The sequence below is a fragment of the Pristiophorus japonicus genome, chromosome 18 (genome assembly GCF_044704955.1).
Source record: "Pristiophorus japonicus isolate sPriJap1 chromosome 18, sPriJap1.hap1, whole genome shotgun sequence".
In the NCBI taxonomy this organism is placed as follows: Eukaryota; Metazoa; Chordata; class Chondrichthyes; family Pristiophoridae; genus Pristiophorus; species Pristiophorus japonicus.
In genome coordinates this window covers 32,299,287-32,314,903 of record NC_091994.1, presented here as the reverse complement: position 1 = coordinate 32,314,903, position 15,617 = coordinate 32,299,287, and the positions used below count along the sequence as shown (strand labels likewise).

Sequence of the window (15,617 nt, the reverse complement as noted above, 5' to 3'; positions counted from 1 at the left end):
GCCCATGATTCCTTGCACTGTGAGTTCCTTATCGGAATGGAACCATCGGCTAGCGGCCAATTGGAGATCAGGAACTTTTCTCTAAATGAGGAAGAATCAGCACACGGCAGTCTCATATACCTAGCAGGCTGTTCGGGAGTGGCAGAGCTAGAGAACCAGTTGTCTTCTCTGCTCTAACATGGTGTTCTAAAAGAAAACAGGAAATATTTTTAAAGCATTGAGGAAGCATGAAAAATAAAAGTGTCTGAAATAAACAAGTGAATGTTGTACAGGTTGAACCTCCCTTCGGGACCTGGCCTGTGCCGAATAAGGGATTTTGCCAGATGAGGGGAGGTCAGTGGCCCGAGGTAGGTGGGGGGGGGGGAGGAGGGGAGGGGAGAGGAGGTCAGCGCCCTGGGCAGGCCGAAGTGTCGACGGGCCGAATGTCGGTGCGGCCCCAACAGATGTCGCTGCGGCCCCAGCGGGCTGATTGTCGGCATGGCCCCAAAGTCGGGGTGGAGGTCGGCTGCATCATGCCGGAAGTGGGGTGGTGCCGGATAAGGGAGTCCTGGATAAGGGAGGCCCAACCTGTACTTCTAAATGGATACTGTAGAAAGAGACAAAAGGAAGATACTGCGGATGCTGGAAATCTGAAATAAAAACAGAAAATGCTGGAAATACTCAGCAGAATGGGCAGTATCTGTGGAGATGGCCCTTCATCAGAGCTGTATTACTGTAGAAAGCGAGTCCCTTTAAAACAACAAATTGATTTCTAAATATTTCTGTTCATCTCTGTTACAGACATCTGGCAGAAAAAGTCCTGAAAACTGTGAAAAAACAGAAAAACTATTTAAAAAAGGATTGCAAGACAAGGTGAACAACTCCCAATTATCAAAGAACTACATCAGTACAGATAGTTAGAGCCATAAACTTTGTTATGACTGTAGAAAATATATCAAATGTTTTGCCTTATTTTTATTCCACTGCTCTCCAATTCAGTGCAGTTTAATGATGTTTTATTTAATGAAGAATTATATTCACATCTACATCTTGTGTATGAAAGAAAAGTAACAAAGCCTTGAATGGTGATTTATAAGAATGGACTCGGCATCTAATTCACTGGGAAGGAAACATAGAAGAACATCTAGAAACCAAAAATATAATAATGAATAGTCAGCATGGATTTCAAAAGGGAAAGTCTTGCTTGAATTTTTTTGAAGAAGTAACAGAGAGAGTAGACAATGGTAATGCAGTAGATGTACTTTATCTCGATTTTCAAAAGGCCTTCGATAAGGTACCCCACAATAGACTGATGAACAAGGTCAGAGAATGCGGAGTCAGGGGACAAGTAGCAGAATGGATTTACAGAAGTGGAAGTTAAAAATTGACACCTGGCCAAAGATTATTAGGAGGGCTTTTTAAAGAAGTGGGTTTTAAGGAGGCTCTTATGGAGGGGAGGGAGATGGATAAGCATAAGAGTTTACAATACTATGATGTTTTCCACCTAACACATCTTTCCAAGATACTGCAGGAGAGATCTGCCATAGTAAGCCATCTGCTATGGGCTCATATATCAAACCATTGGCAAACACTAATACTAATACAGTGTTAAAGACTATGTCGGCAAGGGGCAGCACTTAAACTGTAGAAAGAAGGCATCGGTTTCTCTGGATGTCGAATTTAAGAACATAAGAAATAGGAGCAGGAGTAGGCCATACGGCCCCTCGAGCCTGCTCCGCCATTTAATACGATCATGGCTGATCTGATCATGGACTCCGGTCCACTTCCCTGCCCGCTCCCCATAACTCCTTATTCCCTTATGGGTTAAGAAACTGTTTATCTCTGTCTTAAATTTATTCAATGACCCAGCTTCCACAGCTCTCTGAGGCAGCGAATTCCACAGATTTATAACCCTCTGAGAAAAGAAATTCATCCTCATTCTTTAAATGGGTGGCCCCTTATTCTAAGATTATGCCCTCTAGTTCTAGTCTCCCCCATCAGTGGAAACATTCTCTCTGCATCCACCTTGCAAGCCCCCTCATAATCTTATACGTTTTAGATAAGATCACCTCTCATTCTTCTGAATTCCAGTGTGTAGCGGCCCAACCTACTCAACCTTTCTTCATAAGTCAACCCCCTCATCTCCGGAATCAACCTAGTGAATCTTCCCTGAACTGCTTCCAAAGCAAGTATATTCTTTCTTAAATATGGAAACCAAAACTGTACGCAGTATTCCAGGTGTGGCCTCACCAATACCCTGTATAACTGTAGCAAGACTTCCCTGCTTTTATACTCCATCCCTTTTCCAATAAAGGTCAAGATTCCATTGGCCTTCCTGATCACTTGCTGTACCTGCATACTAACCTTTTGTGTTTCATGCATAAGTACCCCCAGGTCCCGCTGTACTGCAGCATTTTGCAATTTTTCTCCATTTAAATAATAACTTGCTCTTCGATTTTTCTGCCAAAGTGCATAGCCTCACACTTTCCAACATTATACTCCACGTGCCAAATTTTTTAGATTTTTGTTGGTGGCAGAGTTCCCTTGGAGTGCAAAGCAGCGAGGATGATACCAGTGTGGACATCTGGTGTCCTCATTAAAAACCCCATGGCCTACAAAAACAGAGAGTTTGCATTCCAGTAATGTTCAGGTGATCACAGAAATATTATGTACCTCTATGACCGTTATATAGGATGCAGTCATGATGCTATCTTATGTGCAGCAGTTCATGGTACTTGCATAATTTGAAGAAAAATAAATTCTGGACTGATGTCTGCTTAGAAGGTCGCGGCCAATCTCTGCATTCTTGGCTACTGACCCCTATGAGAACCCCTCCCCCCAAACAGCCAAGGAGGTCGTCGGCCTGGAAGTTTAGCATCTGTTTGCTTTTCCTTGGATGCTTCCTCAAACTGCAAGAAAATTGTGTTATCCAGCATTGCACAATGAAAGAATTGTGTGCAAAATTATTATGTATAATACTGAAACTGTCCATCCCAGAGGGTGCAAGCAATTTTTAAATAAAATTTTGGCCATACTAGTTAGGTCCCACAAGAAATTTGTGCCAAAGTTTACTTTGGTTTGTCTCCCTCCTGATATTGGCAAGCATCTTCATTTGCAGCCAGGCACAAGGGATTGGCTGGCTGAGCGATCTCCCGCCATAAGGTTTGCACCTGCAGTTTTACTGCCGCAGGACCGCTAACATCTTAGCATCAAAGGGAGCACTTCAGCCCACATGCTTCTGCTGTGCCACTGTGAACAGTTAATGCACTTTTCTACCGCCACCATGACTTTCTCTTTAAAGTCAGCTGCAGCCCTTTAAGCGCTGCTGTCTTGCCAGATTTTACACTGCCTCCTGAAGTGTATCTCAGACCAAATTATCTGGGCAAACTTTTTATGCCAGTATCTTCTTCAGGGGAGGGACTTCTGTTGGAGAATTTGCTGCAGCCCATCCTCTGAGCTGCCAGCACAGTTAGCCCTATGTTACCATGAGCCAGCTGAGCCTCATTTTTGCTGCTTTTGGAAAATCGGGGCTCAAATGTAAACCTAACTGCGTCAAAACAAAAAGGGGAAACTTAGTTCCTGCAGTTTGGTGCAAAGGTAAAGACTCTAATATTCATTTTCCTTTCTGCAGTCATATACAGAGGAATTGGTGGATCTTCACCGCAGGTTGATGGCATTACGAGAACGCAATGTGTTGCAACAGGTAAATTGTAAATGCATCCATGGAGACTGCACATAGACATTTGTTTTAGTGATAGTATCGCTCCTTAAGTGTTCAGATAGTTTTTTTTTAAATCACAGCATATATTGTAATATTTTACTGTCTCTTTGGGTAAAATTTCATTTCCCTCCCCCCCTTAAACACACTTGCCATATTGGCTGCCTACATTTCCGATCTGGCTGCCCCCACAGCAGTTTTCAACCTTTAAGCACCTTTTCCAGAACTCCGTATTTATCTTTTAGAATTGCTTTGATTTGATTTTCGCCAGGACAATTAGAGCTGATATTCATTCCACATAGGGAAAAATAGCAGACACTTGGGCTATAATTTCTCCCCCCCAAAAAACTGGTGGGTTTGGCACGTGGGGACCGTTAAAAGATAAAAAATGGGATTCCCAACTTGATCCCACTTCCGACCTGCCCACTTCCGGTTTTAATGGGGGGGGGGGGGGGGGGGGGGCGACCAACCCGCTCCCAAGCAGGCGGAACGTCGGTTTAAATGTTATAATGAGATTGGAACTCTCTTTTTTAACCTCCACTCAGTTTTTAACTCCCCGCCCCACCCACTCCACCAATGATGCTGAGGCCGGCCACAATCCTCTGGTCACTGGTCCTGAACCTCACTCCCCCCTGCCAATCCTTAACTCCTCCCTGCCAATCCTTAACTCCTCCCCTCCCCAACCCCACCCACCAATCTTTCGGTTGATACCTAACACCCCCCCAGATTCCTGGTCGATTCCGATCCTCGGCCAAACCCCCCTCCTCCCCACCGTCTGCCAATCTCCAATCTTCTGACGTCGCCCCCCCCTCCCCCTCCCCGATGTACCCCCCTCCCCCCCCCCATGATACCTGATCCTCCCCCATGCCAAAACCCAAACCCACCCACCCACCAGGATCCCCAACCTAGCCCCTGCCGATCCCCAACACCCCTTCCCCCGAACCGAACCGAACCCTCGCTCCCTCACTGCATCTACAGGCCTACCCTCCTGCAGCTAGCCCAGCCACTCAATCTGGCTGGCTGAGGGCGGGAAACCAAATCTCACATGCAAATCAGGCCTTGCCATTAAAGTTGGCAGGGCCTGCGGGAAACCCGGCCCCCTAACCCACCTCAGAGGCTCCCCGCCCCTAACCCACCTATCTGCAGGAAATTCCGACCTTGGAGCGTGTGTCTTTTATGGCCTTGCTCACTGCAATGTATTTGCTTCATGGGTTCTTTGCTTAAGAATTCATAGCAACACATTGCTGTTAAGAACTAGTTGGTTTATTAGCAAAGGTTTAACAATCGCACTACACATTACCGGTTCTACTATTTTAGTTATGCACGTTAAACAAATGGCCCCTGCAAGGGGTGTCACACTCCAAAATACATTTTTTTCCAGTGACCCTTTTTTTGAGGGAGGGGGGTAGGGGTTTAAGGGCACTAAAAACAGAAATTATACAAGTGCCCCCTGGCTAAAAGGTGTGTGGGTGGGGGGGGGGGGGGCACTAAAACCGGCAAATTAAACAAATTAAACTTTAGACATAAAATCAAATTAAAATTTGGTTGCTGGGGGTGATGATGCACTCCAGTCCCTCCGGCGTGCACCTCTCGCGGAAGGCCACGAGCGTACTGGTGGACACCGCGTGCTCCATCTTCAGGGACACCCTGACTCAGATGTAACCACGGAAGAGAGGCAGGCAGTCGGGCTGAATGACCCCCTCGACCGCCCGCTGCCTGGACCGGCTGATGGCCCCGTTGGCTATGCCCAGAAGCAGTCCTATGAGGAGGCCCTCGGACCTACCCGCTCCCCTCTGCACAGGGTACCCAAAGATCAGGAGTGTGGGACCAAAGTGCAACCAGGATTTGAGGAGCAACCCCTTTAAATAATTGAACAGGGGCTGCAACCTCACACATTCAATAAAAACATGGAACACAGACTCTTCCAGATTGCAGAAATTAGCGTGTGACTTTGAAATGCAAGCCCCACCTGTCTGTCTATAATTAAAGGTCAGCATGCTTTTAAAGATGCCGGATCTGAAATTGCCACTAATAAAATAGCCAATTAACTAAACCTAAAAGCATCAAAAGCAGATTGGTTCTGTAGACAAGTGCCAATGAAGAATGAGTCAGCAGTAGAAAACTATGCAATTAATTCACTCAATTGTTTTTGGAAGTTGCCAAACCAGAGCTGGCAAGTAACAAGAAATAATCGATCCATTGCTGCAACAATTTTGTGAAGTTAGTTTGATTCACCTTCACTAATTTTTCGTTCAGCTGAAAATTTGCCAAAGTAACATATGCAACATAGGAAACATATAAATAAACAATTTTTAATAAAATGCTTAATTTTAAGTCATAGATTTGCCTGTATGGTGTTACACATTCACAGAAAATGTTTCTTCAGAGAGGCCTATTCCAGTGTAGGGAGCCTGTAGCCTGGAGTGCTTTTTAATTCAATTATTGTTGACTGTTACGCCTTGGTCTCCGAAATGGATGCAGTCAACCTGACCTGCCCAAAATCCTGCTTGCCCGCCTACTCAGCCAAAGTGGTTCCTAGCCCTGATCACAGCAAGATACTTCTCTTTATCCTGGCCCACTTCCATACATTTTTTGCCATTGACGCCTCAGAATAAGTCTGGAGGTGTGGAACCATGGCATAATGCTTGACCCAGAGCTGTGTTCCCTTTCCGATCCACATTCGTTCTGCTACCACTTTCACAATATCGTTGGTCAGGTAAGCAGGAAAGTGGCAAATGGAATTCAATCTGGAGAAGTGTGAGGTAATGCATTTGGGGAGGACTAACAAGGCAAGGGAATACATAATAAATAGCAGGATACTGAGAAGTGTAGATGAACAGAGGGACCTTGGAGTGCATGTCCACTGATCCCTGAAGGTACTTGGACAGGTAGATAAGGTGATTAAGAAGATATACGGGATAGTTCCTTTATTAGCTGAGGCATAGAATACAAGAGCAGGGAGGTTATGCTTGAACTGCATCAAACACTAGTTAGGCTAGAGTAATGTGTATAGTTGTGGTCACCACATTACAGGAAAGATGTGATTGCACAAGAGAGGATACAGAGGAGATTTTGAGGATGTTGGCAGGACTGGAGAATTTTAGCTATGAGGAAAGATTGTACAGGCTTGGGTTGTTTTCTTTGAAACTTGAGGAGGCTGAGGGGAGACTTAATTGAGGTGTATAAAATTATGAAGGGACTAGATAGAATGGGTAGAAAGGACCTATTTTCCTTAGCAGAGGGGTCAATAACCATGGGGCATAAATTTAAAGTAATTGGTAGAAGGATTAGAGGGGAGTTGAGGAGAAATTATTTCACTCAAAGTGGTGGGGGTCTGGAACTCACTGTTTGAAAGAGTGGTAGAGGCAGAAACCCTCATCACATTTAAACAGTATTTGGATATGCACTTGAAATGCCGTAACCTACAAGGCTATGGACCAAGAGCTGGAAAGTGGGATTAGGCTGGATAGTTCTTTTTCGGCTGGCACAGACACAATGGGACGAATGGCCTCCTGTGCCATAAGTTTCTATGATTCTATGATCACCTGTTTCTGCCTCTGCCTTTTGCCCTGTACTGCCAAAACCCTAATTACACAGCTCACCTCATGACTTGATTTTTCAATTACATTCCTAGTAGGCCTCGCCCCCTCTAGAAATTACACCTTATCCAAAGTGTTGCAGCTTAGAAACATAGAAACATAGAAAATAGGTGCAGGAGTAGGCCATTCGGCCCTTCGAGCCTGCACCGCCATTCAATGAGTTCATGGCTGAACATGCAACTTCAGTACCCCATTCCTGCTTTCTCGCCATACCCCTTGATCCCCCAAGTAGTAAGGACTACATCTAACTCCTTTTTGAATATATTTAGTGAATTGGCCTCAACAACTTTCTGTGGTAGAAAATTCCACAGGTTCACCACTCTCTGGGTGAAGAAGTTTCTCCTCATCTCGGTCCTAAATGGCTTACCCCTTATCCTTAGACTGTGACCCCTGGTTCTGGACTTCCCCAACATTGGGAACATTCTTCCTGCATCTAACCTGTCTAAACCCATCAGAATTTTAAACGTTTCTATGAGGTCCCCTCTCATTCTTCTGAACTCCAGTGAATACAAGCCCAGTTGATCCAGTCTTTCTTGATAGGTCAGTCCCGCCATCCCGGGAATCAGTCTGGTGAACCTTCGCTGCACTCCCTCAATAGCAAGAATGTCCTTCCTCAGGTTAGGAGACCAAAACTGTACACAATACTCCAGGTGTGGCCTCACCAAGGCCCTGTACAACTGTAGTAACACCTCCCTGCCCCTGTACTCAAATCCCCTCGCGATGAAGGCCAACATGCCATTTGCTTTCTTAACCGCCTGTTGTACCTGCATGCCAACCTTCAATGACTGATGTTTCATGACACCCAGGTCTTGTTGCATCTCCCCTTTTCCTAATCTGTCACCATTCAGACAATAGTCTGTCTCTCTGTTTTTACCATCAAAGTGGATAACCTCACATTTATCCACATTATACTTCATCTTCCATGCATTTGCCCACTCACCTAACCTATCCAAGTCACTCTGCAGCCTCATAGCATCCTCCTCGCAGCTCACACTGCCACCCAACTTAGTGTCATCTGCAAATTTGGAGATACTACATTTAATCCCCTCGTCTAAATCATTAATGTGCACTGTAAACAGCTGGGGCCCCAGCACAGAACCTTGCGGTACCCCACTAGTCACTGCCTGCCATTCTGAAAAGTACCCATTTACTTCTACTCTTTGCTTCCTGTCTGACAACCAGTTCTCAATCCACGTCAGCACACTACCCCCAATCCTATGTGCTTTAACTTTGCACATTAATCTCTTGTGTGGGACCTTGTCGAAAGCCTTCTGAAAGTCCAAATACACCACATCAACTGGTTCTCCCTTGTCCATTCTACTGGAAACATCCTCAAAAAATTCCAGAAGATTTGTCAAGCATGATTTCCCTTTCACAAATCCATGCTGACTTGGAACCATCATGTCACCTCTTTCCAAATGCACTGCTATGACATCCTTAATAATTAATTCCATCATTTTACCCACTACCGATGTCAGGCTGACCGGTCTATAATTCCCTGTTTTTTCTCTCCCTCCTTTTTTAAAAAGTGGGGTTACATTGGCTACCCTCCACTCCATAGGAACTGATCCAGAGTCTATGGAATGTTGGAAAATGACTGTCAATGCATCTGCTATTTCCAAGGCCACCTCCTTAAATACTCTGGGATGCAGGACATCAGGCCCTGGGGATTTATCAGCCTTCAATCCCATCAATTTCCCCAACACAATTTCCCGACTAATAAGGATTTCCCTCAGTTCCTCCTTCTTACTAGACCCTCTGACCCCTTTTATATCCGGAAGGTTGTTTGTGTCCTCCTTAGTGAATACCGAACCAAAGTACTTGTTCAATTGGTCTGCCATTTCTTTGTTCCTCGTTATGACTTCCCCTGATTCTGACTGCAGGGGACCTACGTTTGTCTTTACTAACCTTTTTCTCTTTACATATCTATAGAAGCTTTTGCAGTCCATTTTAATGTTCCCTGCAAGCTTCCTCTCGTACTCTATCTTCCCTGCCCTAATCAAACCCTTTGTCCTCCTCTGCTGAGTTCTAAATTTCTCCCAGTCCCCGGGTTCGTTGCTATTTCTGGCCAATTTGTATGCTACTTCCTTGGCTTTAATACTATCCCTGATTTCCCTTGATAGCCACGGTTAAGCCACCTTCCCTTTTTTATTTTTACGCCAGACAGGGATGTACAATTGTTGTAGTTCATCCATGCGGTCTCTAAATGTCTGCCATTGCCCATCCACTGTCAACCCCTTAAGTATCATTCGCCAATCTATCCTAGCCAATTCACGCCTCATACCTTCAAAGTTACCCTTTAAGTTCTGGACCATGGTCTCTGAATTAACTGTTTCATTCTCCATCCTAATGTAGAATTCCACAATATTATGGTCACTCTTCCCCAAGTGGCCTCGCACAACGAGATTGCAAATTAATCCTCTCATTACACAACACCCAGTCTAAGATGGCCTCCCCCCTAGTTGGTTCCTCGACATATTGGTCTAGAAAACCATCCCTTGTGCTACTCCAGAAAATCCTCCTCCACCATATTGCTTCCAGTTTGTTTAGCCCAATCTATATGCATATTAAAGTCACCCATGATAACTGCTGCACCTTTATTGCATGCACCCCTAATTTCCTGTTTGATGCCCTCCCCAACATTACTACTACTGTTTGAAGTTCTGTACACAACTCCCACTAAAGTTTTTTGCCCTTTGGTGTTCTGCAGCTCTACCCATATAGATTCCACATCATCCAAGCTAATGTCCTTCCTAACTATTGCATTAACTATTGCTCCTCTTTAACAAGCAATGCTACCCCACCTCCTTTTCCTTTTATTCTATCATTCCTGAATGTTGAATACCCTTGGATGTTGAGTTCCTAGCCCTGATCATCCTGGAGCCACGTCTCTGTAATCCCAATCACATCATATCTGTTAATATCTATTTGCACAGTTAATTCATCCACCTTATTACGGATACTCCTTGCATTAAGACACAAAGCCTTCAGGCTTGTTTTTTTTTAACACCCTTTGTCCTTTTAGAATTATGATGTAGTGCGGCCCTTTTTGTTTCTTGCCTTTGTTTACTCAGCCTTCCACTATTGCTTTTTACCTTTCTACCATCTGTTTCTGACTCCATATTACTTCGCCCTGTCTCGCTGCATAGGTTCCCATCCCCCTGCCATATTAGTTTAAACACTCCCGAACTGCATTAGCAAATGTTAACCCCAGGACATCAGTTCCAGTCCTGCCCAAGTACAGACCGTCCCTTTTGTACAGGTCCCACTTCCCCCAGAACTGGTTCCAATGTCCCAGGAATTTGAATCCCTCCCTCTTGCACCACTGCTCAAGCCATGTATTTATCCTAACTATCCTGCTCCCTCTACTCTGATTAGCACGTGGCACTGGTAGCAATCCAGAGATTACTACCTTTGAGGTCCTACTTTTTAATTTAACTCCTAGCTCCGTAAATTCAGCTTGTAAGACCTCTTCCCGCTTCTTACCTATATCGTTAGTACCTACATGTACCAAGACAAGGCTGTTCACCCTCCCTCTCCAGAATGCTCTGCAGCCGCTCCGAGACATCCTTGACCCTTGCACCAGGAAGGCAACGAACCATCCTGGAGTCTCGGTTGCGGCCGCAGAAACTCCTATCTATTCCCCTTACAATAGAGTCCCCTATCACTATAGCTCTCCCGCTCTTTTTCCCGCTGTTCTGTGCAGCAGAGCCACCCATGGTGCCATGAACCTGGCTGCTGGTGCCTTCCCCTGGTAAGTCATCTCCCCCAACAGTATCCAAAACGGTATATCTGTTTTGGAGGGAGATGACCGCAGGGGACTCCTGCACTACCTTCCTGCTCTTGCCTTGTCTCTTGGTCACCCATTCACTATCTGTCCTAACCCTTAACTGCGGTGTGACCAACTCACTAAATGTGCTATCCACAACATTCTCAGTATCGCGCATGCTCCAGAGTGAGTCCATCCTCAGCTCCAGTGCCATCATGCGGTCTGTCAGGAGAAGAGAGTTATACTTACCAGTCGAACAGCCAACCACTTACCAGCTTGGCTGTGACGTCACTTCTCGATTTCGCACCCCTCTATCTTTGTCTGCAGCTGGTTGGGCTGGTCTCTGGGCCTCTGTCTCCTACTCTCGCACTCCTTATCAGCTGCTCTAGTGTCAGCACTGGTAGGAAAAACAAAACAGCACCTGCCACCCCCACTTGCCCGAACTCACCCACTTACCAAACTCACGAATGCCACTCCATGCTGCTGCACTCTGTGCTCTGCACGAGCTGCCTCTTTTTAAACTATATCCAGATCAGATGACTCACTACTGGTCAGTTGTTTACAGAACTGGTTTTAACTAGCTGCTAATTGCCTCCTACTGGAGAGTTACCTTGTTTTTCTCTGCCTAAACCTGAAAGATTCCCAACTATTTAACTTTTCCCCTTTAAATTAAACTGCTACTTACTTAGAAGCTACTGGCAATTGCCACTAACAATTTACTGCAGCCTCCAAATGGTTTAAAGAGAATAACCCTTAAAACTCATCCACTTACCAAACTCACGAATGCCACTCTTTGCTTGTGCACTCACTTGTGTCCCACTAGTTCTACTCGCTCCCTATGCCTCAAGGAATTGATTTTAAGATCTCTGTCTTCACTTTCAAATCCCTGCATGGCCTTGTGCTTCCCACCTCAGCGCTCTCCAGGAATGCAGTCTTCTTCAGCAATACATTCTCGTGCATATCCACAGCTCCTCGGACACTGGATTACTCCTCATCCCTTCATTCACCATTAGTCACCATTCTTTCGGTTATTATGTCCCTGGCTTCCGGACCTGTCTTCCCACATTCCTCTACCTTGCTAAGTCGCTCCCTACCTTCAACAGACTTCTAAAGACTGTCCTCTTTTATCATACTTTTGGCTGCACCCCTAATTCCTTTCTTTATCCATACTCCAGACCAACGTTCCCTCAAATTCTTTTTGTGTGCACGGTCCCTTTAAGTGGCTGTGCGGCCTGTTCAAATTTCCGCGCGCATTCAAATTTTCTCCCATTTAAAAGCCGGTGAGCAACTTGCAGGACTTCCAAAACCGACACGCAGCTTAACGATAACGTTGCTCCAGACCCTAGGTTGCGTATGAGCAACACCATGAGGTCAGTTTAAAAAAAATGTCTAAATGTCTATCTAATTTGAGCGATATAATTGGTCTGTGAACACATGACCCCTAAATCTGAGATCTGATTGCTCATACTTATCAGGGATCAACCCAATGTCAGATTCAGTATCTGTTAACCATCCTACCACTCGTGAGTGCTCCCAAAGTCCCCCTCTTACTTTCCTGACCGTTTCCAGCACCCTGTGCACCCCAGCTCCAAGTCCCACTGATTTTTCATATCCCACTTCTGACTCAAGCCTCGAATCCTGCACAAAGTCTTCTTGTAATATTGCTACTTTATTTTTGAAAGACTAATACCACAGGGGCTATATCACAGGTTCATAGATCACGTAAAGGGAGAACCATGGGAAGAGTTGAGAATAGAAGGAAGTTACATCAATCAGGAAAGCTTGGTGAACCAGGTGCTCAATTCTTGTCAAAGCAAGAATTCATCCTTTCCGTAATTGAGCCAAGTTGAATTCATAATGTCAAGGTGTCAGCCCTGGCTTAGTGATAGCACTCACATCTTGTGTCAGATGGTTGTGGGTTCAAGCCCCACTCCAGAGGCTGACACTTCATTGAGGGAGTGCTATCTTTTGGATGTTGGCGTTAAGCTGAGTTCTAATTGCTCAAGCTGAACGTAAAAGATCCCACTACACTATTTGAAGACCAGGAGAGTATCCTGGCCAGCATTTATTCCTCAACTAACATCTGATCATTCATCTTTTTGCTGATTGTAGGACTTTGCTGTGTTAAAGTTAGCTACCATATTTCCCAACATTACAATAGTCATCACATTTCAAAAGCACTTCATCACCTGTGAAGTGCTTTGGGATGTCCCAAATATGTGAAAGGCGCTATATAAATGCACGTTCTTTCTAATAGTGAATAATGAACTGATCTTTAAGGAAGTTGAGCTTTTCCATATATTGTCATTCTTTTCTCTACAATCCCATCTGAGTGTTCAGCTTATTACACTGTAGATTCTGGGGAATAAATTATGGATTGGAGAATACAAAGCTCCATACAATGTATGGTACAGAAGCATTTATCTCACTGAAATTATACATTCATTTGTTCTGCAATCAACTAACATTGCTGTTCTTCCCAGAGAATACAGCAACCTCTGTGTGGTTAGTCATTATTAAAAACTTCTCTGTGTTTTTGCTGTATCATCTATTGTTTATCTTCTCCTATGATATTTCCATCAAAGTTACTTTAGGCAAAATTCTGAAGACTTGACTGTAATTTCTGTCCCTGGTTATATTTTCCTTCTGCAGATTGTAAACCTTATTGAAGAAACAGGACATTTCAATGTTACAAACACAACTTTTGACTTTGATCTTTTCTCATTGGATGAAACCACCGTCCGTAAGCTACAGAGTTACTTAGAGGCAACAGCAACATGACAAGACTTGGGCCTTCAACGCAGGCTGTAGTATTTTGAAATACGAACTAAGACATTGGACTTCAATCCCTGTATGGTGGAAAGCACAGCCTATGAGATGAGGAACGGCAATATTACTGGATATTGAATACTTTCTGTCTCAAACCTGTGAGGATCAAGTTAAAATCGTCACTGCATGGGATTAAGAAAGTCATTGTCACAAAGCGTAAATTTTATCACCTTTTATCAGTTCCCGAAAGCATAGCTATTCTACTAGGTCAGGGGCAGAGAGAAAGGAAGAATAGTGAGTGACTTTCTCCTCCAAGAGATACTCACCTTTCACGCTACCAGAAGAACACAGAAAAGAAACGTCTTTAAGAAGCATTTGATGGAACTCTTGTTTTAGTTTAGTGAACTTGTGTGAAATTTTACCTGAAGACTATAGAAGTAATGTATATATTCTGAAACGAACAAATGAGCTACATCCCTGATGTGAACCGAAGAATTCTGTGGTTTCTAATAAAACGCCAAACAATACAATTTTACTGTGGAAATAAAATTCCATAAAATGCCAGGCAGATTACTGAACTTAGTGTCACTAATGTGGTCTCAGAATCCCGTACAGATCTACTGCATTGTATATTATCTAAAGAATATATATTTTTGAACCCTTTGAGTACTGACTATCCTTTCCCACTTCCAAAATGTGCACATTTCTAAAATCTGCAATCATTTTGCATAATGATATCTAATCATGCATTTTATAACTTGTCACATAAGAGGACACCAAAACTCACAACACAGGAGGCCACTCGTCCTATCCCACCTGGACCTGCTCTCCGAAAAAGCTATCTACTTAGCTTCATTCAGCTGCCCTTTCGCCATACCATTTTTTTCCCTTTTAAGTTACAGATCCTTTTTCCTACCACACTCCCTTGACTATTGTTTGCCTTAATTTTGTCTACAAGCCTTTGTGGCACCTTATTAACTGCCTTTTGCAAATCCATATACACCATCTGCATTTCCTTATCAATTTTTCCTTAAAGAACTATTAAATGTATCAGACATGACTTACCTTTTTCAAATCTCTGCTAGCTACCCTTAATCCAAATATTTCTAGGTGAGTATTAATTTGATCATATTGATGGCATCTGGAAGCTTACCCACAACCGATGTTAGGCTGGATGGTGTATGGCTATCCAATTTAGTCCATTCTTGAACAAAGGTGTTACATTGGCAACCCTCCAGTCCTCTAGCATAACCACCATATGCAAGGATGTTTGAAAAAAATGTGGCCAGAGCCTTTGCTGGGCTAGAAAAAAGTTATTTTACACTGGAATACACAATATCATGCAGAAGTCACCTCTTGTTTCTGATGCTAACTTGTCCTCCCTTTTACTTTCTGAATCAGAGACAAGGGAATAGGTTTTAGCCCACCGCCCACTTGTTCCCAATCCCTATGGGAAGATACTAGAATCAGTTATTAGAGACAAAATGATTGAGCACTTGAACAAATATGAGCTGATCAGAGAGAGCCAGCATGGATTTGTAAAGGGTAAGTCATGTCTAACGAACCTAGTTGAATTTCTTAAGAAGGCAACAAACCTGGTGGATAAGGGAGTGTCTATGGATATTCTTTATAGGGATTGCCAGAAGGCATTCGACAAGGTTCCACATAAGAGACTGTTATCAAAAATAAGAGTGCATGAAATTGGAGGCTTGGATAGGGAGTTGATTAGGAGGTGGGAGACAGAGAGTGTGTATGTATTCACATTGGCAGGATATGACTAGTG

At 44.0% G+C, this 15,617-nt stretch overlaps 1 protein-coding gene across 5 annotated transcripts in view; it reads left to right on the top strand.

Annotated features, from left to right (window-relative positions):
- The window catches only part of mllt1a (MLLT1 super elongation complex subunit a), a 94,443-nt gene extending 79,943 nt beyond the window's left edge, over window positions 1–14,500 (top strand). For 4 of the 5 annotated variants that reach the window (XM_070859826.1, XM_070859828.1, XM_070859829.1 and 1 more), the window contains 3 exons: window positions 781–852; window positions 3,611–3,682; window positions 13,718–14,500. In XM_070859826.1, coding sequence (XP_070715927.1) covers window positions 781–852; window positions 3,611–3,682; window positions 13,718–13,846 — 273 coding nt within the window. In that variant the 3' untranslated portion in view covers window positions 13,847–14,500. The remainder of the gene's footprint in view (window positions 1–780; window positions 853–3,610; window positions 3,683–13,717) is intronic. The other variant, XM_070859827.1, reaches the window with a different exon arrangement.
- Window positions 14,501–15,617: the final 1,117 nt, after the last annotated feature.